General features: G+C 41.8%; 2 protein-coding genes across 4 annotated transcripts in view; one reads left to right on the top strand and one right to left on the bottom strand.

Moving 5' to 3' along the window:
• LOC127052147 (uncharacterized) overlaps window positions 1-16,248 on the bottom strand; it is a 30,005-nt gene extending 13,757 nt beyond the window's left edge. The window contains exons 1-2 of one of the 3 annotated variants that reach the window (XM_050955504.1): window positions 15,956-16,248; window positions 11,229-13,151 (exon numbers count right to left, since the gene is read on the bottom strand). In XM_050955504.1, the coding sequence (XP_050811461.1) occupies window positions 11,446-12,222 (777 nt within the window). In that variant the 5' untranslated portion in view covers window positions 12,223-13,151; window positions 15,956-16,248 and the 3' untranslated portion in view covers window positions 11,229-11,445. Of the gene's footprint in view, window positions 1-11,228; window positions 13,152-14,322; window positions 14,859-15,955 lie in introns of those variants that run through there. The other 2 variants (XR_007774684.1, XR_007774685.1) reach the window with 2 other exon arrangements.
• ANO1 (anoctamin 1) overlaps window positions 1-20,707 on the top strand; it is a 142,224-nt gene that overhangs the window by 24,170 nt on the left and 97,347 nt on the right. The window lies entirely within an intron of this gene.

Genomic DNA, 20,707 nt, shown 5'->3' on the forward strand with positions numbered 1-20,707 from the left:
GCTTTACAAAGGGATGGCTTGTAGTCTATTAGTTTTTACCCTTCTGTTATTCACATGAAAAGAAAACCATGTAATGATCTCTCTGGTGTAAATGAAGTTGATAGTCAACAAAACATATTTTATGGTGTGTAAGGGGAGATTCCTGTGAGAGGCAGTGAGAACAAGCCAAACGGGATGCATGGAAGGAGGAATCAGAGGCAGCAATATTACAGATGCACAAGTCATTGAATTCATTAAGCATTTTACAGAAGTTCATTGTGAAGAGAATTTGTTAAAATTGGGAGTTTGCAACATAGAATCAAGGAGTTCTCAGTAGATGCAAAATAAATGGAGAAAGATCCATGTGATCTTACTGAATTTAAAAGATAAATAGAAGGAGGGACACTCTCCACAGTACTATTCTGTGTTCTTGGAACTTCAAAATCTTTGTGCCTTATGTCATAAAATATAATGCAGTATTTACAGAAATGATGCAAAAATGTTGGTTGCAGTATGGTAAGTCCTATTCATTTTTAAGCCTTACTGTGGAATACTGTAATGGCTTTTGTGTAAACAGGTAATTAACAAAAATTATAGGTTCACCTTTAGATGGAAAACTTAAGACTTCTATCTTGTTCTGAGTGATACATTCTCTTATTCACCTCAGCATGTGTACATATTCCATTAGCCAGGATGTGGTAAAAACATTTTCGAAAGGGCTTTATAAAAGTACTTCCACCTCTTTTTTTTTTTTCCTTGATACCAACAGCTATTGCACCCCTGAAAAGAAAATTGCTAAGAACTAATTAATGTGCCTGTAAGGTAAGAGAGTGTTACGCTAATGTTTGTAATGGAAGTGTTCAAATTTTATGCACTTTTTGCTTAGATAGCTTTAGAAATTTGTTGCTTAAAGGCAAGGGCCAAGGTCCCACTAGGATCTAGGGATGGACTCTAGAGGAGAGAAGAAGATGGATGGATTAGATCTATGGCTAGGGTTTGGCCAGATTCCAGGTGATTTCCATTACCTGCATCCTTTATTCTTCAGCCTACAATATGCATATAGTTCTGACCATGTCCACTGAACTTTCCAGCATGAACAGAAAGGGATGATATGTCAAAACTTCTTGGACTCTGTTACCATAGATATATTGGTTCACATTCTCCCTTTCCAGCCCTTTCTCTGAGACAGGGGGAAGCTTATTTTAATGTGCAAATAGAAGAAGCAGGAAGACCGCAGCTCTATCTCTGTGTAATTAAACACTTAAGTATTGCCAGTGGAAGCAACTGTTTTTAAAGTAACATGATGGAACTGTGTAGGAGTTTTGGTGGCAATAAGCCCAGGTATACTCACAACCGGGAGTACCCTCTCTCTGGCCTCATGTTTCAAATGTCCTTAAGGTCGGCCCCGTTAATGGGATCTGCTTAACTGTTTTTAAAGACCTGATTCAATAAGCAGGTATATAACTTAAAGCAGGTGAATCAATGGAACTACTCTCATGTGTAATGTTACATGATACTAAGGCACCATTCAGCAATGTAATTAAGTCCATATCTTAGTGAGGCTCAAATAGGATGAATGATTGTTCAGGTTTTAAAAAAATATATAAAGATATCAATACATTTCATAATCCATATAATAGTAGCCTGTATATACAGATTATTCATACAGGGTAATTCTTGTGGAATGCACTGCATTATAGTTTAAGATTTTTTTAAAATCAGTTCTGCTTCTTTCTGTGAATTCTATTTAGAACTGGTTGAAATTTTCTCCAAATTTTGAGTCTGATTTTTTTCAGTTCAGATTTTTTTCCTGGAAATTGTCAATTTCAACAAAAAACATAAGGAGAGGGAAAAATTTCAATAAAAATTCCAGTTTGTTCCTCTCTTTTTCTGCAAATAGCGCTGGAATTCCTATAGTATTTCAGAGAATTTTTTTTTGATATCTCCAGTATCACAAAGAAGCATCATAATGGGGACATAGAGAATAGTAAGGTATTGATCAGAGTATGTAGGTGCCAATAATATTCTTCTTCGAGTGATTGCACGTGTCCAGTCCATGGGAGGAGTATACGTGCCCAGTGTACTATACCTGGACATTTTTTTCCCCTGTCAGTATCTGTCAGGGCAGTGTATGTGCCCCTAGCACTCATGCACCATTCCTTTATGGTATACAGACCCAGGCTTCCCTCAGTTCCTTCTTTCTGCCCAGGATCAGTATTCGGAGCATGTCAGCTTGCTACTGTACATTTTCTCCCACAGCAGGGGGTTTATCTCCCTTCTGTAAATAGTTAGCTAGTAGTACTTGTTAGTGTAAGTTACCATGGCTTGCTTTGTTGTTTTTTATTACAGCTTTGAGCATCAAATCCCTACTATAAAAGGGGAATAGTCTCCCAGTACTGGGGTTTATGCCGATCTCCAAGCTTTAAGCCTTGTGCCAGCTGCAAAAAGTCTATGCTGATGCGTAACCCTTGTTCCAGGTGACTAAAGAGCCTTGGTGAGGGTCACTTGCAAGATCTTACTCCTTCTGAACCTACCCGCTCAGGATGGGAATCTGGTATTTCTACCTTGGTTAGCAGTGCCCCTTCAGAAAATGAATTGGAAAGTCAGCACCAATCCCTTTCTCTGGTGCCAGGGAAGAAGCACAGAGCATTGGAACAGCATTCCTGAAAAGAGCCGAGCTCCTCTTGATGGTCAAGGTCCCCAGTACCATCTGCTAGTAAACTATCAGGAAGCAGAGTGCCGTACAGGCTGTCTTCTGGACTCTCAAATTTGCCCACCTAGAACTGGACATTGTATTCCTGCTGAGGCCTCACCAGCACTGGGTAGAATGAGGAAATAACCTCTTGTGACTTACATAGGACGTTTCTATTAATATACCCACAAATTATATTAGCTTTTTAGCAATTGCATCACATTGTTGACTCATATTCCATATGTGACTCACTAGACCCTGCAAATCCTTTTCAGCAATACTATTGCCTCACCAGTTCTTCCCCATTTTGTAGTTATGCATTTGATTTTCTTTTCTTCCTAAGCATAGTACTTTGCCCTTGTCTTTATTGATTTATAGCTTGTTGAATTCAGACCAATTCTCCAATTTGTCAAGGTCTTTTTGAATTCTAATTCTGCCCTCCAAAGTGCTTGCAACCCCTTCCCGCTTGGTGTCGTCTGCAAATTTTATAAGCATATTCTCCACTCCATTATCTAAGTCCTAATGAAAATACTGAATAGCATCAGACCCAGTACAGACCACTACTGGATCCCACTAGTTTCATCCTCCCAGTTTGACAGCAAACCATTGATAACTACTCTTTGAGTACAGCCTTTCAACCATTTGTGGGCCTGTTTTATAGTAATTTCAACAGGCCCACATTTCCTTAGTTTGCTTATGAGAATGCCATGTGGGATTGTGTCAAAAGCCATACAAAAATCAAGATATATTAGTTTAAAACTTCCATCTTATCCTCTAGGCAAGTAACCCTGTCAAAGAAGGAAATTATATTGGTTTGGCATGAGTTCTTGGCAAATCCATACTGGCTATTCTTTATAATCCTATCATCCTCTAGGTGATTATAAATTGATTGCTTAGTAAGTTGTTGCACTGTCTTTCCAGGTATCAAAGTTAAGCTGACCGTTCCACAGTTCCCTGGGTCCTCTTTCTCGTCCCCCTTTTTTTTTTAAAGATGGGTACTATATTTGCCATTCTTCAGTTCTCTGGAACCTCACACGTCTTTTGTGAGTTCTTGAAGATAATCGTTAATGGCTGCAAGACTGCTTCAATTAGTTCCTTAAGTACTGTCAAAGTTAGACTCAGGACTCACAGCTTGTCAGACCACTCTGTTTTATTAGCACAGCGCTCTGCTAATAACATCCAGATAATGTGAGCACCATGCAAGACACAAGCTATCTTATTAACACAAATAAGGGGGAGCACTTAACAAGATAACAAAGGAAGCAGAATCTGATAAGTTTACCTGGGCTAGGCATGCATATCTTATTTCCATACTAACTATTACCAATCTTCTGTTAATGTTTCGCCATTAGCACCCTTGTTTATGTCTAATGTTTCTTTTCCTGGCACCTGTATTTCAACATTTCTTATTTCTGCTTAAAGGTACATACAACATTTCTTCTTTAATCCACTCTTATTTTTACAATAGAATTCATTCTACTTTCACAGTACCCTGGGACAAACTTCATCTGGCCCAGCCAACTTGAGTACATCCAGCTTATCTAAATATTCTTTAACCTGTTCTTTCCCTATTTTGGCTTGTGTTCCTTCCTCCTTATTGGTAATATTAATTGGGTTGAGTCTGGTCACAGTTTACCTTTTTAGTGATGACTGAAGCAAAATAGGCCTTCTTGAGGTTGTCTCTTATTACCTCTCCTTTCCTGCTACGTAGAGGCCCTATACTTTCCTTTGTCTTTCTCTTGATTTTAATGTATTTATGGAACCTCTAATTTCCTTTTATGTCCTTTGCTAGGTGCAATTCATTTTGTGCCTTTCTGATTTTGCCCTTACATGCTTGTGCTATTCATTTGTACGCATCCTCAGCAATTTTGTACTTGTTTCTACTTTTTTGTAGGATTCTTTTTTGACTGTCAGATCATTAAAGAGCTCGTGATAGAACCATATTGGCTTCTTTTGTTTGCATCAGGATGGTTTGCTGTTGTGCCTTTAATATTGTCTCTTTGAGAAACTGTTAGCTCTCCTGAACTCCTTTTTTCCCTTAGGGCTTGTCTACATCACAAAGTTGCAGCGCTGGTGAGGGGGTTACAGCGCTGCAACTTAGGAGGTGTACACATCTGCAGGGCATCACCAGCGCTGCAACTCCCTGTTTGCAGCGCTGGCCGTACTCCCGTTTTGTTTCGGGTGTAGAGGATCCTGCGCTGGTGATCCAGCGCTGGTAATCAAGTGTAGACACTTACCAGCGCTTTTCTTGACCTCCGTGGAATAAGCAGGTATCCCAGCATACCTGAGGAAGCCTCTGGTAATCAAGCAGGTCTCCTTCCCCGGTTTGCTCTCGCGTTCCCCGAACCCCCGTGCAAGCAGGTCTCCTTCCCTGCGGTTTGCAGGGGGGTTCGGGGAACGCGAGAGCAAACCGCGGCGAAGCTGGTCTCCTTCCCCGGTTTGCTCTCGCGTTCCCCGAACCCCCCTTGAAGCCGCCCAACAGCGCTGCAGTGTGGCCACATCTAACACCACTTGCAGCGCTGGTTGCTTTAAGTGTGGCCACTCTGCAGCGCTGGCCCTATACAGCTGTACTAATACAGCTGTAACAACCAGCGCTGCAAAATTGTAGATGTAGACATACCCTTAGATTTTCATCCCATGAGACCTTATTTACCACTTCTCAGAGTTTGTTAAAGTGCTTTTTTGAAGTCCATTGTCCTTATTTTGCATCTCACTTCTTCCTTTCCTTAGAATCATAAAATCTATCATTTCATAATCACTCACTCAAATTTCCCTCAACCTTCAGATTCACAGCCAGGTCCTTTCTGTTACTCAGAATGGAGTCTAAAGTGTCTGTCCCTCTGGATACTTCCTCTACCTTCTGAAACAAAAAGTTGGTCCTGCTCTTTCAGTGTTGGACCATTCCAACTGGTTTTCTTATTTGAATTGGAATAAGAGGGAAGGCTGGCCATTGTCCTTTTTCTAGTCCATCTTCTGCTGCTGTTCATAGCCTAATCAGTAAGAGTGTGGACATTTATTTGTAAAATCTACAGGAGGGGAGCTGGAGGAGGGAGAGCTCTGAGGCTCTGCCAACCCTGCAAGTCATGGGAATCCCTCTAATGTCCCTCACATCCACTACAGGCACACTGCCATGCTGCGGATGCCCTGTGCCTCTGCCCTGAATCCCCCATCCCATCACAACTCTGATGGAACTATGTTGCATAATCATACCACTCCTCAGCTAACAGAAGATTCTCTTTCACACAGGGAGTTATGTTCCCATAAGCAGTACATACCAGTGAAAATTCTAAATGAGTGGTTTTGATGTTATCAGTGTGTCTAGTTATTGTCACATCACATAGCTCTTGATACAATATTGCTTTACTCAGGTAAAGTCAATTTTAGGTTTTTTTTAAAGATAATCAGTGGATAGAAATGTCCATCTTCTGGACGTGAGCAATGATGTTACCACCAATGATGTCTGTAAATCTTAGAATTGTCTGACCTTCCTCAGTGATGCAATATGATTGATTGATTAAAAATACTATTAAAGTCAGACAATAGCTTGTTGGTTAAAAAACAAAACAGAAAAACCACTACCTCTCACTGATTTATATGAAGCATATTTTCACTTGCTGCCACAGTATTTCAATATTTAAAGAGCACTCCAAATTGTTTATTGAGCAGGTATGTGATATGCCATCCAAAACACCAGGGCTAATATCATAAATCACCCAGATGCAATCTGCATAAAGAAAAGAGCCAAATTGGGCATTAACATACCAGAAAAATTCGAGATGATCAGTGTGTCTCCAGCTATGTCAACATGATCCTAAATTATTATTTTTTTAATAAGAAGAATGAAGACAAGAAGTTGTCTGTCTTCAGCTGCTGTTGGTATTTGATTAGCTGAATCTTGTTTAGGAGGCCTCGGGCCAAGTCCTGCACTTGTGCCTGAAGGCCTGCTCAGCCAGAGACAGTAGAGAAGCCATTTGATATGACTGGTTGAAAAGGAATCCTGACAGTGCAGTGGAGAAATCCACATGGCAGGCTGGAGTAGGTGCTGGGATGTGCCCTGTCAGCTGGCCCACACTGTTCAGTGGTAACAATGCTAGTATACATATATGTGCTTTCATAATCGCAGGCACTCAACAGCTTTGGAGTTAGCCATGCTCTGTCTAAACTTAATGTTGAAGATATTTATATATCCATCACCAGGGTATCTCCTGCCACAAGCCACCGTTTTATCCCAGCCTCTCAGGCTATGAGAAACATCCCAGCACATGAGTCAGGAATATAGGTTAATGCTCTCTTGAGTTCCCTGTCTGCTAAATCCAGAACTTACAGCAACGTTTGTGGAGGAACAAATTGCCTTTCCTTTTTTGGTCCATAGGGCCATCAATGGCAGGAATTAGCCGTGCAGAGAGACAATGAATAAAATGGCTATTAGCGAGGATGAGTAAGGAATGGTGTCCCTAGCCTCTGTTTGTCAGAGGGTGGAGATGGATGGCAGGAGAGAGATCACTTGATCATTGCCTGTTAGTTTCACTCCCTTTAGGGCACCTGGAATTGACTACTGTCGGTAGACAGGATACTGGGCTAGATGGACAGTTACTACCATCCTCTGTGCACACTGTGTATTGTGTATTTGTGAGTGTGTGTACTATGTATGTATACTGGGAGAAAAAGTTGCTTTAAACCACTTTTCCACTATGCTCTTCTCTCTCCCTCTCCTCTCCAATCCTGGATCAAGCTAGGGACCAACCTAACTCTCAATGAAAATCATGGTACCTACTTCCCCTCCTTTTCCCCACTGACTAAGGCTGCTGTAAGTAATAAACTCGATAGCATTCATCACCATGCAATTTTGACAGGTTTACACGCCCCTTTTAGGGATGATGTCCCGCCTTCCCACTCCCCGTTTCCGTTGGCGCCAAAGTGTAGGGCGCTGTCAACCATTTTGAAAAAATGTGTGTGTGTGTTTGTTTGTTTGACTAGGGGAAGTGTTGTGTATGTTGATGGTTGGGTAAATGGAGAGAAAAAGGTTGAAAAAAGAGTGTAAGAGAGAGCGTTAAGAGGAAAAAAGAAAGTATGAGTGGGGTTTAGAGGAAAAAAAGGAAATTTGAAAGAAGAGAGATAAGTTATTGAAGAAAAGAGGCTGATTATGAAAGAATAGAAAGATAGAACTTAAAAAAAGGAAATATTTGTTTTTGAAGGGTTAGTTTAAGAAAAAAGTTAAATAATATTGAAAACTAGGTTGAAAAAGGGAAAGGCAAAACCTGTTTGGGAGGCCCAGGGTAAAAAAGGTGAATAAAAAGGCATTGAAACAATTGAATACCAATATAAGTTAAGAAAAAAGCATTAAAAACATTAAAAACTAGGTTTAAAAGGGGAATTTACTAAAGCAAAACCTGTTTAGTAAGCACATGGCCAAAAACTATAAAGGGGTACTAAGAAAAAAGCATTTAAAATGATTTAAAAACTAGATTTAAAAAGAGAATTTACAAAGACAGAACCTGTTTGGTAAGCACAGGGTAAAAAAGCGAATAAAAAATCATTCAGAATCAGGGTAGGTTAAAAGAAAGAACAAGACAAGAAAAGGAAAAAGAGAGCCCCTTTGCAAAGGGCAAAGATAGACAGCACATAGTTGAGTCAGACAGAGAGAGAAAATGAGAGAGAAAGGGGGAGAATTCTCACCTTTTACGTCTTTCTGTAGAATGGGGCAACTTTTCTGGTTCAGATCCTCTCAAACTTGTTATCACCGCCTTTGGATCGGCCCCATCAGAGATGGTTTTACAGCAGCGTCATATAATTCATTTTCCTGAACCAATCCTAGAGTCCCAAGATTTTAAACAAGAGCCAACTCCCTCCTTTCCCCCTGCCCCTTCCTTTTAACTGTTTTATTCTTATCTAAAGAAACAGACCCCTCAGCATTTTTCTGCCATGTTGCCCTTTTACAGGGTTTTTTTTTTTATAAAAGTTAAATCCATAAGCTTTTAGTAACACACTATTTTTTAAAAGTTTAAAACCTAGGGAAAAAACAACAGGGTTTTTTTTAGTAAAAACAATGTGAAGCTGCAGCAAAGCTCCTGTTAGCAAAGCAGCCTCTGTGGCCTTGTCTACACTACGCGTTTATACAGATTTTAACAGCGTTAAACCGATTTAACGCTGCACTTGTCCACACAACGAGGCCCTTTATCGATATAAAGGGCTCTTTAAACTGGTTTCTGTACTCCTCCCCGACGAGAGGAGTAGCGCTGAAATCGGTATGACCGTATCGGATTAGGGTTAGTGTGGCCGCAAATCGACGGTATTGGCCTCCAGGCAGTATCCTACAGTGCACCATTGTGCTCTCTCTCGACAGCAATCTGAACTTGGAGGCACTGGCCAGGTAGACAGGAAAAGCCCTGCGAACTTTTGAATTTCATTTCTTGTTTGGCCAGCGTGGAGAGCTCACCAGCACAGGTGACCACGCAGAGCTCATCAGCACAGGTAACAATGCAGTCTCCTGAGAATTGAAAAAGAGCTCCAGCATGGACCGCACAGGAGGTACTGGATGTGATCACTGTATGGGGAGAGGATTCTGTGCTAACAGAACTCCGTTCCAAAAGACGAAATGAAAAAACATTTGAAAAAATTTCCAAGGCCATTATGGAGAAAGGCCACACCAGGGACTCAGTGCAGTGCAGAGTGAAAGTTAAGGAGCTCAGACAAGCCTACCAGAAAACCAAAGAAGCAAACGGAAGGTCCGGGGCAGAGCCGAAAACATGCAGCTTCTACGCTGAGCTGCATGCAATTTTAGGGGGGTCCGCCACCAGTACCCCACCCCTGTCCGTGGATTCCGAGATGGGGGTGGTAATCTCAGCCATGGGTGAGGATTCTGCGGATGGGGAAGATGAGGAGGAGGAAGAGGAGGACGAGCTTGCAGAGAGCACACAGCACTCCGTTCTACCCAACAGCCGGGAGCTTTTTCTCACCCAGACGGAATTACCCTCCCACCCTTCCCAAGGCAGTAGCCCAGTCAATGAAGCCATGGAAGCGACCTCTGGTGAGTGTACCTTTGTAAATATAAAACATGGTTTAAAAGCAAGCGTTTTTTAATGATTGATTTGCCCTGAGGACTTCGGATGCATTCGCGGCCAGTATAGTTACTGGAAAAGTTTATTAACATGTCTGGGGATGGAGTGGAATTCCTCGAGGGACATCTCCATGAAGCTCTCCTGGAGGTACTCCAAAAGCCTTTGCAGAAGGTTTCTGGGCAAGGCAGCCTTATTCCATCCACCATGGTAGGACACTTGACCACGCCCTGCATGTAGCAAGTAATCTGGTATCATTGCATGACAAAGCCTAGCTGCGTATGGTCCCGGTGATTGCTGGCATTCAAACAACATCCGTTCTTTATCTCACTGTGTTATCCTCAGGAGAGTGATATTGTTCATGGTAACCTGGTTGAAATTCAGGAATTTAATTAAGGGGACAGAGATGGCCATTCCTACTGGGCTGTTTGCCTGTTGCTTAAACTAAATCCTTCCTTGCAGGGGGAGCGGAGGGGGGTAATGCACTGAGCTTTTTCACATTTGGCTAGCAGGGATCTTCCCTGCTACCAGCCACGCGGTGGGGGGGGGAGGAAGGGGGCTCTTTAGCAGTGATCTTCCATGATACCAGCCACACGGTGGTGGGAGGGGTAAAGCGATCATCCCAGAGAATTGGATGCGGGAGGTGGTTTCTGCTGCTGCATGTTAACAGGAAAGAAGCAGCACTGAACGGGCTTTGCCTGGTTTTTGGGAAAGGAGGGCACTGTGTATATGAAGGCTGCAAAAGCCGAAAGAGAATGGCTTACCATGGCTGCATGCAAGCTGAAGTCTGCTGCCTGGACCTGCGTCTGTGAGATCTCCAACACCAGAGCCGCAGGCACTCAATATTAAGATGCAAACTGCGACCTTGTAGTGAAATCACATGTGCTATGTAAGGTGAATAGTGTTGTTCACTGTGAAAGAATATAACCATTGTTCTGTAAAATGTATCTTTTTAAATGCTTCTCTCCTTTTTTTAACTCCCTCATGCGGCTGCAAATTTTTCAAGCCTCCCTACTCCATCCTGAAGACTATCTCGGATAAGGCAGAGGGGAAAAAAAAGATGTGAGACGAAATGTTCTTAGAAATTATGGGAGTGACCCGCAATGAAAGAGCTCATCTGAATGAGTCGAAGGACGTGGTATCAAATTACAGGAAAGATGCCAGTGAACGTGAGGATAGGAGGGACGAACATGAGGAGAGGAGACACGCTCGAGATGAGAGGTGTAGGCAGGAAGATCAGTGGTGGCGGGATTCAACGCTGGGGCTGCTGAGTGATCAAACTGACATCCTCCGATGTCTGGTAGAGCTTCAGGAAGAGCAGCGAGGTCACAGAGTGCCACTGCAGCCCCTATGTAACCACCCTCACCACTCACCATGTTCCATATCTTCCTCACCCAGACGTGTAAGAATGCGTGGGGGAAGGCTTCGTGCACCCGCCCACTCCACCCCCGTGGACAGCCCAACCAAAAGGCTGTCATTACTTTGAAATATTTTTAGTGGCCTTTTCCTTCCCTCCAACCTCCTCCCAAACCGCACCCGAGATACCCTGTCAGTTCTCTCCCTCTTTTTATAGTGACTTTTTAATAAAGAATACATGATTTTTAAACGATAGTGACTTTATTTCCTTAAGCAAGCTGTAATAGAAGGGGGAGGGTAGGTTGCTTACAGGGAATGAGTCAATCAAGGGGGTGCTTCATCAGGGGGAAAAAAACACAACAGTCACACCGTACCCTGGCCCATGATGAAACTCGTTTTCAAAGCTTCTCTGATGCGCACCGCTTCCTGGTGTGCTCTTCTAATCACCCTGGTGTCTGGCTGCGCGTAATCAGTGGCCAGGTGATTTGCCTCAGCCTCCCACCCCACCATAAAAGTCTCCCCCTTACTCTCACAGAGATTGTGGAGCACACAGCAAGCAGCAATAACAATGGGGACATTGGTTTGGCTGAGGTCTGAGCAAGTCAGTAATGTGCGCCAGCGGGCTTTTAAACGGCCAAATGCACATTCTACCACCATTCTGCACTTGCTCAGCCTGTAGCTGAACAGCTCCTGACTACTGTCCAGGCTGCCTGTGTATGGCTTCATGAGCCATGGCATCAAGGGGTAGGCTGGGTCACCCAGGATCACTATAGGCATATCTACATCCCCAGCTGTTGTTTTCTGATCTGGGAAGTAATTCCCTTGCTGCAGCTGTTTAAACAGAGTAGTGTTCCTGAAGACGCGACCGTCATGAACCCTTCCTGGCCATCCCACATGGATGCTGGTGAAATGTCCCTTGTGATCCACCAGTGCTTGCAGCACCATGGAAAAGTACCCCTTGCGGTTTACATACTGGGTGCCCTGGTGCTCCAGTGCCAAGATAGGGATATGGGTTCCATCTATCGCCCCCCCACAGTTAGGGAATCCCATTGCAGCAAAGACATCCACTATGACCTGCACGTTTCCCAGAGTCACAACCTTTGGTAGCAGCAGCTTAATGATTGCTTTGGCTACTTGCATCACAGCAGCCCCCACAGTAGATTTTCCCACTCCAAATTGATTCCCGACTGACCAGTAGCTGTCTGGCGTTGCAAGCTTCCACAGGGCTATTGCCACTCACTTCTCCACTGTGAGGGCTGCTCTCATCTTGGTATTCTGGAGTTTCAGGGTAGGGGAAAGCAAGTCACAAAGTTCCATGAAAGTGCCCTTATGCATGCGAAAGTTTCGCAGCCACTGCGAATCGTCCCAAACCTGCAAAACTATGCAGTCCCACCTGCCTGTGCTTGTTTCCCGGGCCCAAATTCGGTGTTCAATGGCTAGAACCTGCCCTATTACCAGCAGGATCTCCAAAGCTCAGGGGCTTGTGGTTTGAGATAATTCTGTGTCCATGTCCTCATCACTCTCGTCGCCGCTATGCCGTAGCCGCGACCTCCTCGCCTGGCTTTGCAGGTCATAGTTCAGCATAGACTGCATGAGAATGCGCGAGGTGTTTACAACGTCCACGATTGCGGTCTTGATCTGAGCAGGGTCCATGCTTGCTGTGCTATGGCGTTTGCACAGTTCAGCCAGGAAAAAAGGTGCGAAACGGTTGTCTGCTGCTTTCACGGAGGGAAGGGTGAGGCTGTACCCAGAACCACCCGCGACAATGTTTTTTGCCCCATCAGGCACTGGGATCTCAACCCAGAATTCCAAGGGGCGGGGGAGACTGCGGGAACTATGGGATAGCTACGGAATAGCTACCCACAGTGCAATGCTCTGGAAATTGACGCTAACCTCGGTACATGGATGCACACCGCCGAATTAATGTGCTTAGTGTGGCCGCCTGCACTCGACTTTATACAATCTGTTTTACAAAACCGGTTTATGTAAAATCGGAATAATCCCGTAGTGTAGACGTACCCTGTGAGTGAGTGAGTGGATCAGAGAGAAAGAGTTTGCTTCTTTACCTGCTTTTTAACAAACACAGGCTAAAGTTACATTAAGTTAATGTATGATAAGATAATGACTTAAAAAGACAAACCTAAGACACGTCCCTTTTATATTTGTGTTGTAATAAAAAAGAGCAGGCAGAAGCACCCCAGGTTTTTAGTAACTGTTAGTTTATAGTCTCCTTATTTTGTAAACCACTGAATTAGAGAGAAGAAGAAGATTGCTTCTTTTCTGACCTTTTAACAAAGAGAGGTGAAAGTCTTGTAAAGGTATAAACACTTGAAAAGACATGCCTAAATGAAGACACATTTCTTTATTTACCCCCTTTGGCATAAATGTTTCACTGAAAAAGAGCAGGCAGAGGGATTTTTACAAAAGTTAAAACCATAAGCTTTTGGTAACAAACACTTTTTAATAGTTTTCCCCTAGGTTTTAAACTAACGTGTTATTTTTTAATAAAAACAATGTGACGCTGCAGCAAAGCGCCTGTTAGCAAAGCAGCCTCTGTGAGTTAGTGGATCAGAGTAAGAAGGCTGCTTCTTTTTCAAACTTTTTAACACAAGTTAAAGTTACATTAAGTTTTGCAAAGGGATAATGACTCGAAAAGACAAACCTAAGACATATCCCTTTTATATGTGTTGTAATAAAAAATTATGCAGAAGCACCCTAGGTTTAAAGCCCCAGATGTTTAGTAACAGACCGTTTATAGTCCCCTTATTTTGTAAACCAGTGGATTAGAGAGAAGAAGAAGATTGCTTCTTTCCTCACTTTTAAACAAAGAGAGGTGAAAGGCTTTTAAGGGAATAAACACTTGAAAAGACATGCCTAAATGAAGACACTTTTTTTTTATTTACCCCTTGTCATAAAATTCTTTCTCAAATCTGAACCTTAGAGTCCAGGAATGAGATACTAGCATGAATTTCCCTAAGCTTAATTACCAGCTTAGATCTGATAGGCTGCCACCACCCAAAAATATAGTGTTTTGGGGCACTCTGACCTCCCCAACCTTCCCTGGGGACCCCAAGAACCCAGATCCCTTGGGTTCTTAAAACAAGGAGAAATAAACCATTCCCCCACCTCTCCCCCTCCCAGCATTTCCCTCCCTGGGCTATTCTGAGAGATACTGATCCAACCTCTTAAATCACCATATGGAGAAGCATCTCCCTTCCCTCTCACAAAGAGGCAAACAGGTTCAAGGAAAACAGAGAGAGATTCTATCTCTCCCTCCTCCCGTCTCCCCCACCAGTCCTGGTGAGTTATCCCAATCCCCTGGGATAAAACAAGGGAAACAAGAAAAAAAACAATCAATCAATCAGGTTCTCTAAAAAGAAATCTTTTAATAAAAGAAAGAAAAAGTAAAGAATTATCTCTGTAACTTCAAGATGTAAATATACAGGGTCCTATAGCTTACAGATACCAGAAAGAGACATTCCCCCCAGTACCAGTACAAATCAAAATATTCCCAGCAACTTCACATATAAAAGTTAACCAGCCAGATCCACAAATGCAAATAGTGTAAAACAATTAAAAAGCCTAAACCGCCTGTTTTACTTACTATATGAAAAGAAACTTAGAGAGCCTGTAGTAATGTCTGGTCTCTCTCAGACCCTCCAAGAGAAGAACAAAGAACAAAGAACTCACACCCAAACTTCCCTCCACCCAAATTTAAAAGTATCTTGTCTTCTGATTGGTCTTCTGTTCAGGTGTCCAGTTTCCTGCTTGTAACCCTTTACAGGTATAAGAGACATTAACCCTTAATACTCTGTTTATGACACCCCCCTTGACATAAGTGTTTCAATAAAAAAGAGCAGGCAGAAGCACCCCAGGTTTTTAGTAACAAACAGTTTATAAACCCCTTATTTTGTAAACCAGTGGATTAGAAAGACAAAGAAGCAAAGCGCCTGTTAGCAAAGCAGCCTCTGTGAGTTAGTGGATCAGAGATAAGAAGGCTGCTTCTGACCCAAACTTTTTAACAAACAGAAGTTAAAGTTACATTAAGTTTTGCAAAGGGATAATGACTCGAAAAGACAAACCTAAAACACATCCCTTTTGTATGTGTTGTAATAAAAAAAGAGCAGTGAAGACACAGTCCTTTGGTATAGGTGTTATAATAAATAAAGAGCATGCGCAAACAGTCTAGGGTTATAAAAGTAATGTACAGTGACAAAAAAAAGTTTTTCCCCCTAGGTTTTAGACTAGCACTGCTTATTTTTTAGTAAAAACTGTGAAGCTGCAGCAAAGCCCTGCTCTGCTCTTATCTAAACAACCAGGACCCTGTAACAAAAGCTGAACAACACATACTATAAACCATTTTAAAATGTTTTTTGAAGTAATGTCTAAAACCCCCTCTTTTTAACATATTAAATAAACACATGAAATAAACCTACCTGAAGACACATTCCTTTATTTGTAGGGGTGTTTCAATAAAAAAAAGAGCATGCAGAAGCATCCCAGACCTAAACCCACAAAACTCTTACTAAGACAAAGTTCCCTCCACCCAAGGTTTTTAGTGTGAACCACTTGAAACAGCCTTTTAAAGGTAGTGAATTAGAAAAGAAGAAGACCCCTTTGTAAAACAGGTTACCTGAAGACACCTTTTTTGTTATTTAGCCCCCTTGGCATAAAAGTGTTTCATTAAAATGTAAAAGAGCAGGCAGAAGCACCCCAGATTTAAAACCCCAGGTTTTTAGTAACAGACAGTTTATATACTCCTTATTTTGTTAATGATTGGATCAGAGAGAAGAAGATTACTTCTTTACCTGCTTTTTAACAAAGAGAAGTGAAAGGCTTGGAAAGGAATAAACAGTTGAAAAGACAAGCCTACCTAAAGACCCATAACCTTCATTTAGCCCCTTAGGCATAGGTGTTTCAATAACATGCAAGTCCGCAGAAACAACCCAGGCTTAAAAACACAGAAAGCCTGTTTATAAAAGTTTTTCTCTAGGTTTAGGCTAGCACTGGTCATTTTTTAGTAAGGACAGCAGGCTTTTGCAGCAGAGCAGCTGTCAGCAAAAACAGCCTCTGTAAACCAGTAGATCAGAGATAAGAAGGCTGCTTCTTTGCCTGTTTTTTAACACATACAAGTGAAAGTTATATTAAGTTTTGTAGAGGAATAAACACTTTAAAAGACAAGCCTATATAAAGACAGAGCCCTTTATTTAACAATTTTACATGCATGTTTTAATTAAAAAGAGGGCATGCAGAAAACACGCCAGAGTGAAAACCACAGAACCTTAGTAGGTTTATATCCCCCTTATTTTGTAATCCAGTGGATTAGAGAGAAGTTTATTTTCCTTCCCATATATTTGAAGCATTATGTTTTTGTAAAGTTTATTATGAAAAAGCAGTATTGCCTGAGCTGTAACAAAACAAGGCCCCTCTTAGGGATATTTCGTAGAAGTTTAGTGAACTAAAAAGGCTTAAGATACTAGCCTGTTCTTTTAAAAATAGTGTTTTTAAAGTACCAAAACAACAACTGGGTAAGAATATGAAAACTGGCAATTAAGGAGAGTTTACATATGTGTTTTAATTAAAAAAAAACCAACAACCCAAGATTGCTTTTTAAAGTTTGGATTTATACAAAAAACACAAGAAAAAATAGCTTATGTAAAAAAAGTTAGCTGTTTTTTACCAGAAACATGGAGCCTTCCTCACCTCCGCTCTATACACACACACACACACACACTCTTTTTTCCTCTCCCCCGCTTCATCTTTTTTTAATTGTTTTTTAAAATCTAAACCAAGGACAAACATTTTTTTAAAAAAGCCAGAGCCACAGAGATCAGGCCATGGGGGTAAGAAAGCTGTCCTGAGTTTTAGGGGCGTGTTGATAACTCTTTTAGTGAAACAGTGTTGTAGGCAGCCTGTCTGTGTAAGTTGTTATGCTGTAGCATGGCAAGCGTTGATTGTTTGAAAGCGCTTTTCCACTTTGTGAGGTATTATCTCCCCCCATCTTACAGCCTATCAGAAATATTAAAAACAACAAGCTAAAAGATACATTGTAGCAAGGACTGCAAAGCAATAGTTACAATATTGTTGATTATTACCTTGTCTAAGGGCCTAGAGAATATATTTTGTTTTGTTTTTATAAAACACTTTCATGCAAACTGTAACCCTAGGGGATGTAGAACATTAAATAATATGAAACAGTAGATAAGAGACCTGAGACATTGTTGAAATCAGAGGGGCTATGATTAAGTCCTAATACAGAGGGCCTTGGGCTGGAAAATGAAAAGGTACAGCTGAAGCGGAAGATGGTATGATTTAAGAGGGGTTCTGGAGCGGCTTTGCAACGGTCCATAGGGAGCCTATAACCCTCATGCACAAATACCAGGGCTGGGTGAGGTGGTTGGGCCTTTGTTGGAGGAACAGGCCATTCACATACCTTTTGTTGTTGTTCCTTTTGACCACCCCACATCCCTGGAACTCCATAAAAACACACTTTACACAGTTATTTTTAACTGACATTTTATTTTATAATTCGGCCTGTTTTGTTCCCAAAACATGCTCTAACTGTTAGTGTTTTTTTCTGAGCAAGATTTTGTAATTTGCTGAACGAAGAAGATGTTCAACATTTTGCATTAAACATTTATCTGTTGGTTTGATGATTTCATCGAAAATGCTATTGGGGTTCTCGGCCTCTGTCACTTTGTCCATGGGAGCACGGGCTATAATGGCAGAGAGAAAGGAGGGTCAGGGCAAAGCTGGGAGGCAAGATCAAACCAGTATCTTAGATGCCTATATACAAATGCAAGAAGTATGGGTAATAAGCAGGAAGAACTGGAAGTGCTAATAAATAAATACAACTATGACATTGTTGGCATTATTGAAACTTGGTGGGATAATACACACGACTGGATTGTTGGTGTGGATGGGTATAGTTTGCTCAGGAAAGATAGACAGGGGAAAAAGGAGGAGGTGTTGCCTTATATATTAAAAATGTACACACTTGGACTGAGTGGAGATGGACATAGGAGATGGAAGTGTTGAGAGTCTCTGGGTTAGGCTAAAAGGGGTAAAAAACACGGGTGATGTCATGCTGGGAGTCTACTACAGGCCACCTAATCAGGTGGAAGAGGTGGATGAGGCTTTTTTCAAACAACTAACAAAATCATCCAAAGCCCAAGATTTGGTGGTGATGGGGGACTTCAACTATCCACATATATGTTGGGAAAATAACGCTGCGGGGCACAGACTATCCAATAAGTTCCTGGACTGCATTGCAGACAACTTTTTATTTCAGAAAGTTGAAAAAGCTACTGGGGGGAAGCTGTTCTAGACTTGATTTTAACAAATAGGGAGGAACTCGTTGAGAATTTGAAAGTAGAAGGAAGCTTGGGTGAAAGTGATCATGAAATCATAGAGTTTGCAATTCTAAGGAAGGATAGAAGGGAGTACAGCAAAATAGAGACAATGGATTTCAGGAAGACGGATTTTGGTAAGCTCAGAGAGCTGATAGGTAAGGTCCCATGGGAATCAAGACTGAGGGGAAAAACAACTGAGGAGAGTTGGCAGTTTTTCAAAGGAACGCTATTAAGGGCCAAAAAGCAAGCTATTCCTATGGTTAGGAAAGATAGAGAATGTGGCAAAAGACCACCTTGGCTCAACCACGAGATCTTGCGTGACCTACAAAATAAAAAGGCGTCATATAAAAAATGGAAACTAGGTCAGATAACAAAGGACGAATATAGGCAAATAACACAGGAATGCAGAGGCAGGATTAGAAAGGCAAAGGCACAAAATGAGCTCAAACTAGCTAGGGGAATAAAGGGAAACAAGAAGGCTTTCTATCAATACATTTGAAGCAAGAGGAAGACCAAGGACAGGGTAGGCCCACTGCTCAGTGAGGAGGGGGAAACAGTAACAGGAGATTTGGAAATGGCAGAGATGCTTAATGACCTCTTTGTTTCAGTCTTCACTGAGAAGTCTGAAGGAATGTCTAGTATAGTGAATGCTTACAGGAAGAGGGTAGGTTTAGAAGATAAAATAAAAAAGGAGCAAGTAAAAAATCACTAGGAAAGATAGATGCGTGCAAATCACGAGGGCCTGATGAAATGCATCCTAGAATACTCAAGGAGTTAATAGAGGAGATATCTGAGCCTCTAGCTATTATCTTTGGGAAATCATGGGAGACAGGGGAGATTCCAGAAGACTGGAAGGGGGCAAATATAGTGCCCATCTATAAAAAGGGAAATAAAAACAACCCAGGAAACTACAGACCAGTTAGTTTAACTTCTGTGCCAGGGAAGATAATGGAGCAGGTAATTAAAGAAATCATCTGCAAACACTTGGAAGGTGGTAAGGTGATAGGGAATAGCCAGCATGGATTTGTAAAGAACAAATCATGTCAAACTAATCTGATAACATTCTTTGATAGGATAACGAGCCTTGTGGATAAGGGAGAAGCAGTGGATGTGGTATACCTAGACTTTAGTAAGGCATTTGATACGGTCTCGCATGATATTCTTATAGATAAACTAGGCAAATACAATTTAGATGGGGCTACTATAAGGTGGGTGCATAACTGGCTGGATAACCGTACTCAGAGAGTAATTATTAATGGCTCCTAATCCTGCTGGAAAGGTATAACAAGTGGGGTTCCGCAGGGGTCTGTTTTGGGACCGGCTCTGTTCAATATCTTCATCAACGATTTAGATGTTGGCATAGAAAGTATGCTTATTAAGTTTGCGGACAATACCAAACTGGGAGGGATTGCAACTGCTTTGGAGGACGGGGTCAAAATTCAAAATGATCTGAACAAATTGGAGAAATGGTCTGAGGTAAACAGGATGAAGTTCAATAAAGATAAATGCAAAGTGCTCCACTTAGGAAGGAACAATCAGTTTCACACATACAGAATGGGAAGAGACTGTCTAGGAAAGAGTATGGCAGAAAGAGATCTAGGGGTCATAGTGGACCACAAACTTAATATGAGTCAACAGTGTGATGCTGTTGCAAAAAAAGCAAACGTGATTCTGGGATGCATTAACAGGTGTGTTGTAAACAAGACACGAGAAGTCATTCTTCCGCTTTACTCTGCACTGGTTAGGCCTCAACTGGAGTATTGTGTCCAGTTCTGGGCACTGCATTTCAAGAAAGATGTGGAGAAATTGGAGAGGGTCCAGAGAAGAGCAACAAGAATGATTAAAGGTCTTGAGAACTTGACCTATGAAGGAAGGGTGAAGGAAATGAGTTTGTTTAGTTTGGAAAAGAGAAGACTGAGAGGGGACATGATAGCAGTTTTCAGGTATCTAAAAGGGTGTCATCAGGAGGAGGGAGAAAACTTGTTCACCTTAGCCTCCAATGATAGAACAAGAAGCAATGGGCTTAAACTGCATCAAGGGAGACTTAGGTTGGACATTAGGAAAAAGTTCCTAACTGTCAGGGTAGTTAAACACTGGAATAGATTGCCTAGGGAAGTTGTGGGATCTCCATCTCTGGAGATATTTAAGAGTAGGTTAGATAAATGTCTATTAGGGATGGTCCAGACAGTATTTGGTCCTGCCATGAAGGCAGGGGACTGGACTCGATGACCTCTCGAGGTCCCTTCCAGTCCTAGAGTCTATGAGTCTATGAG

The sequence above is a fragment of the Gopherus flavomarginatus genome, chromosome 5 (genome assembly GCF_025201925.1).
Source record: "Gopherus flavomarginatus isolate rGopFla2 chromosome 5, rGopFla2.mat.asm, whole genome shotgun sequence".
Taxonomy (NCBI): domain Eukaryota; kingdom Metazoa; phylum Chordata; order Testudines; family Testudinidae; genus Gopherus; species Gopherus flavomarginatus.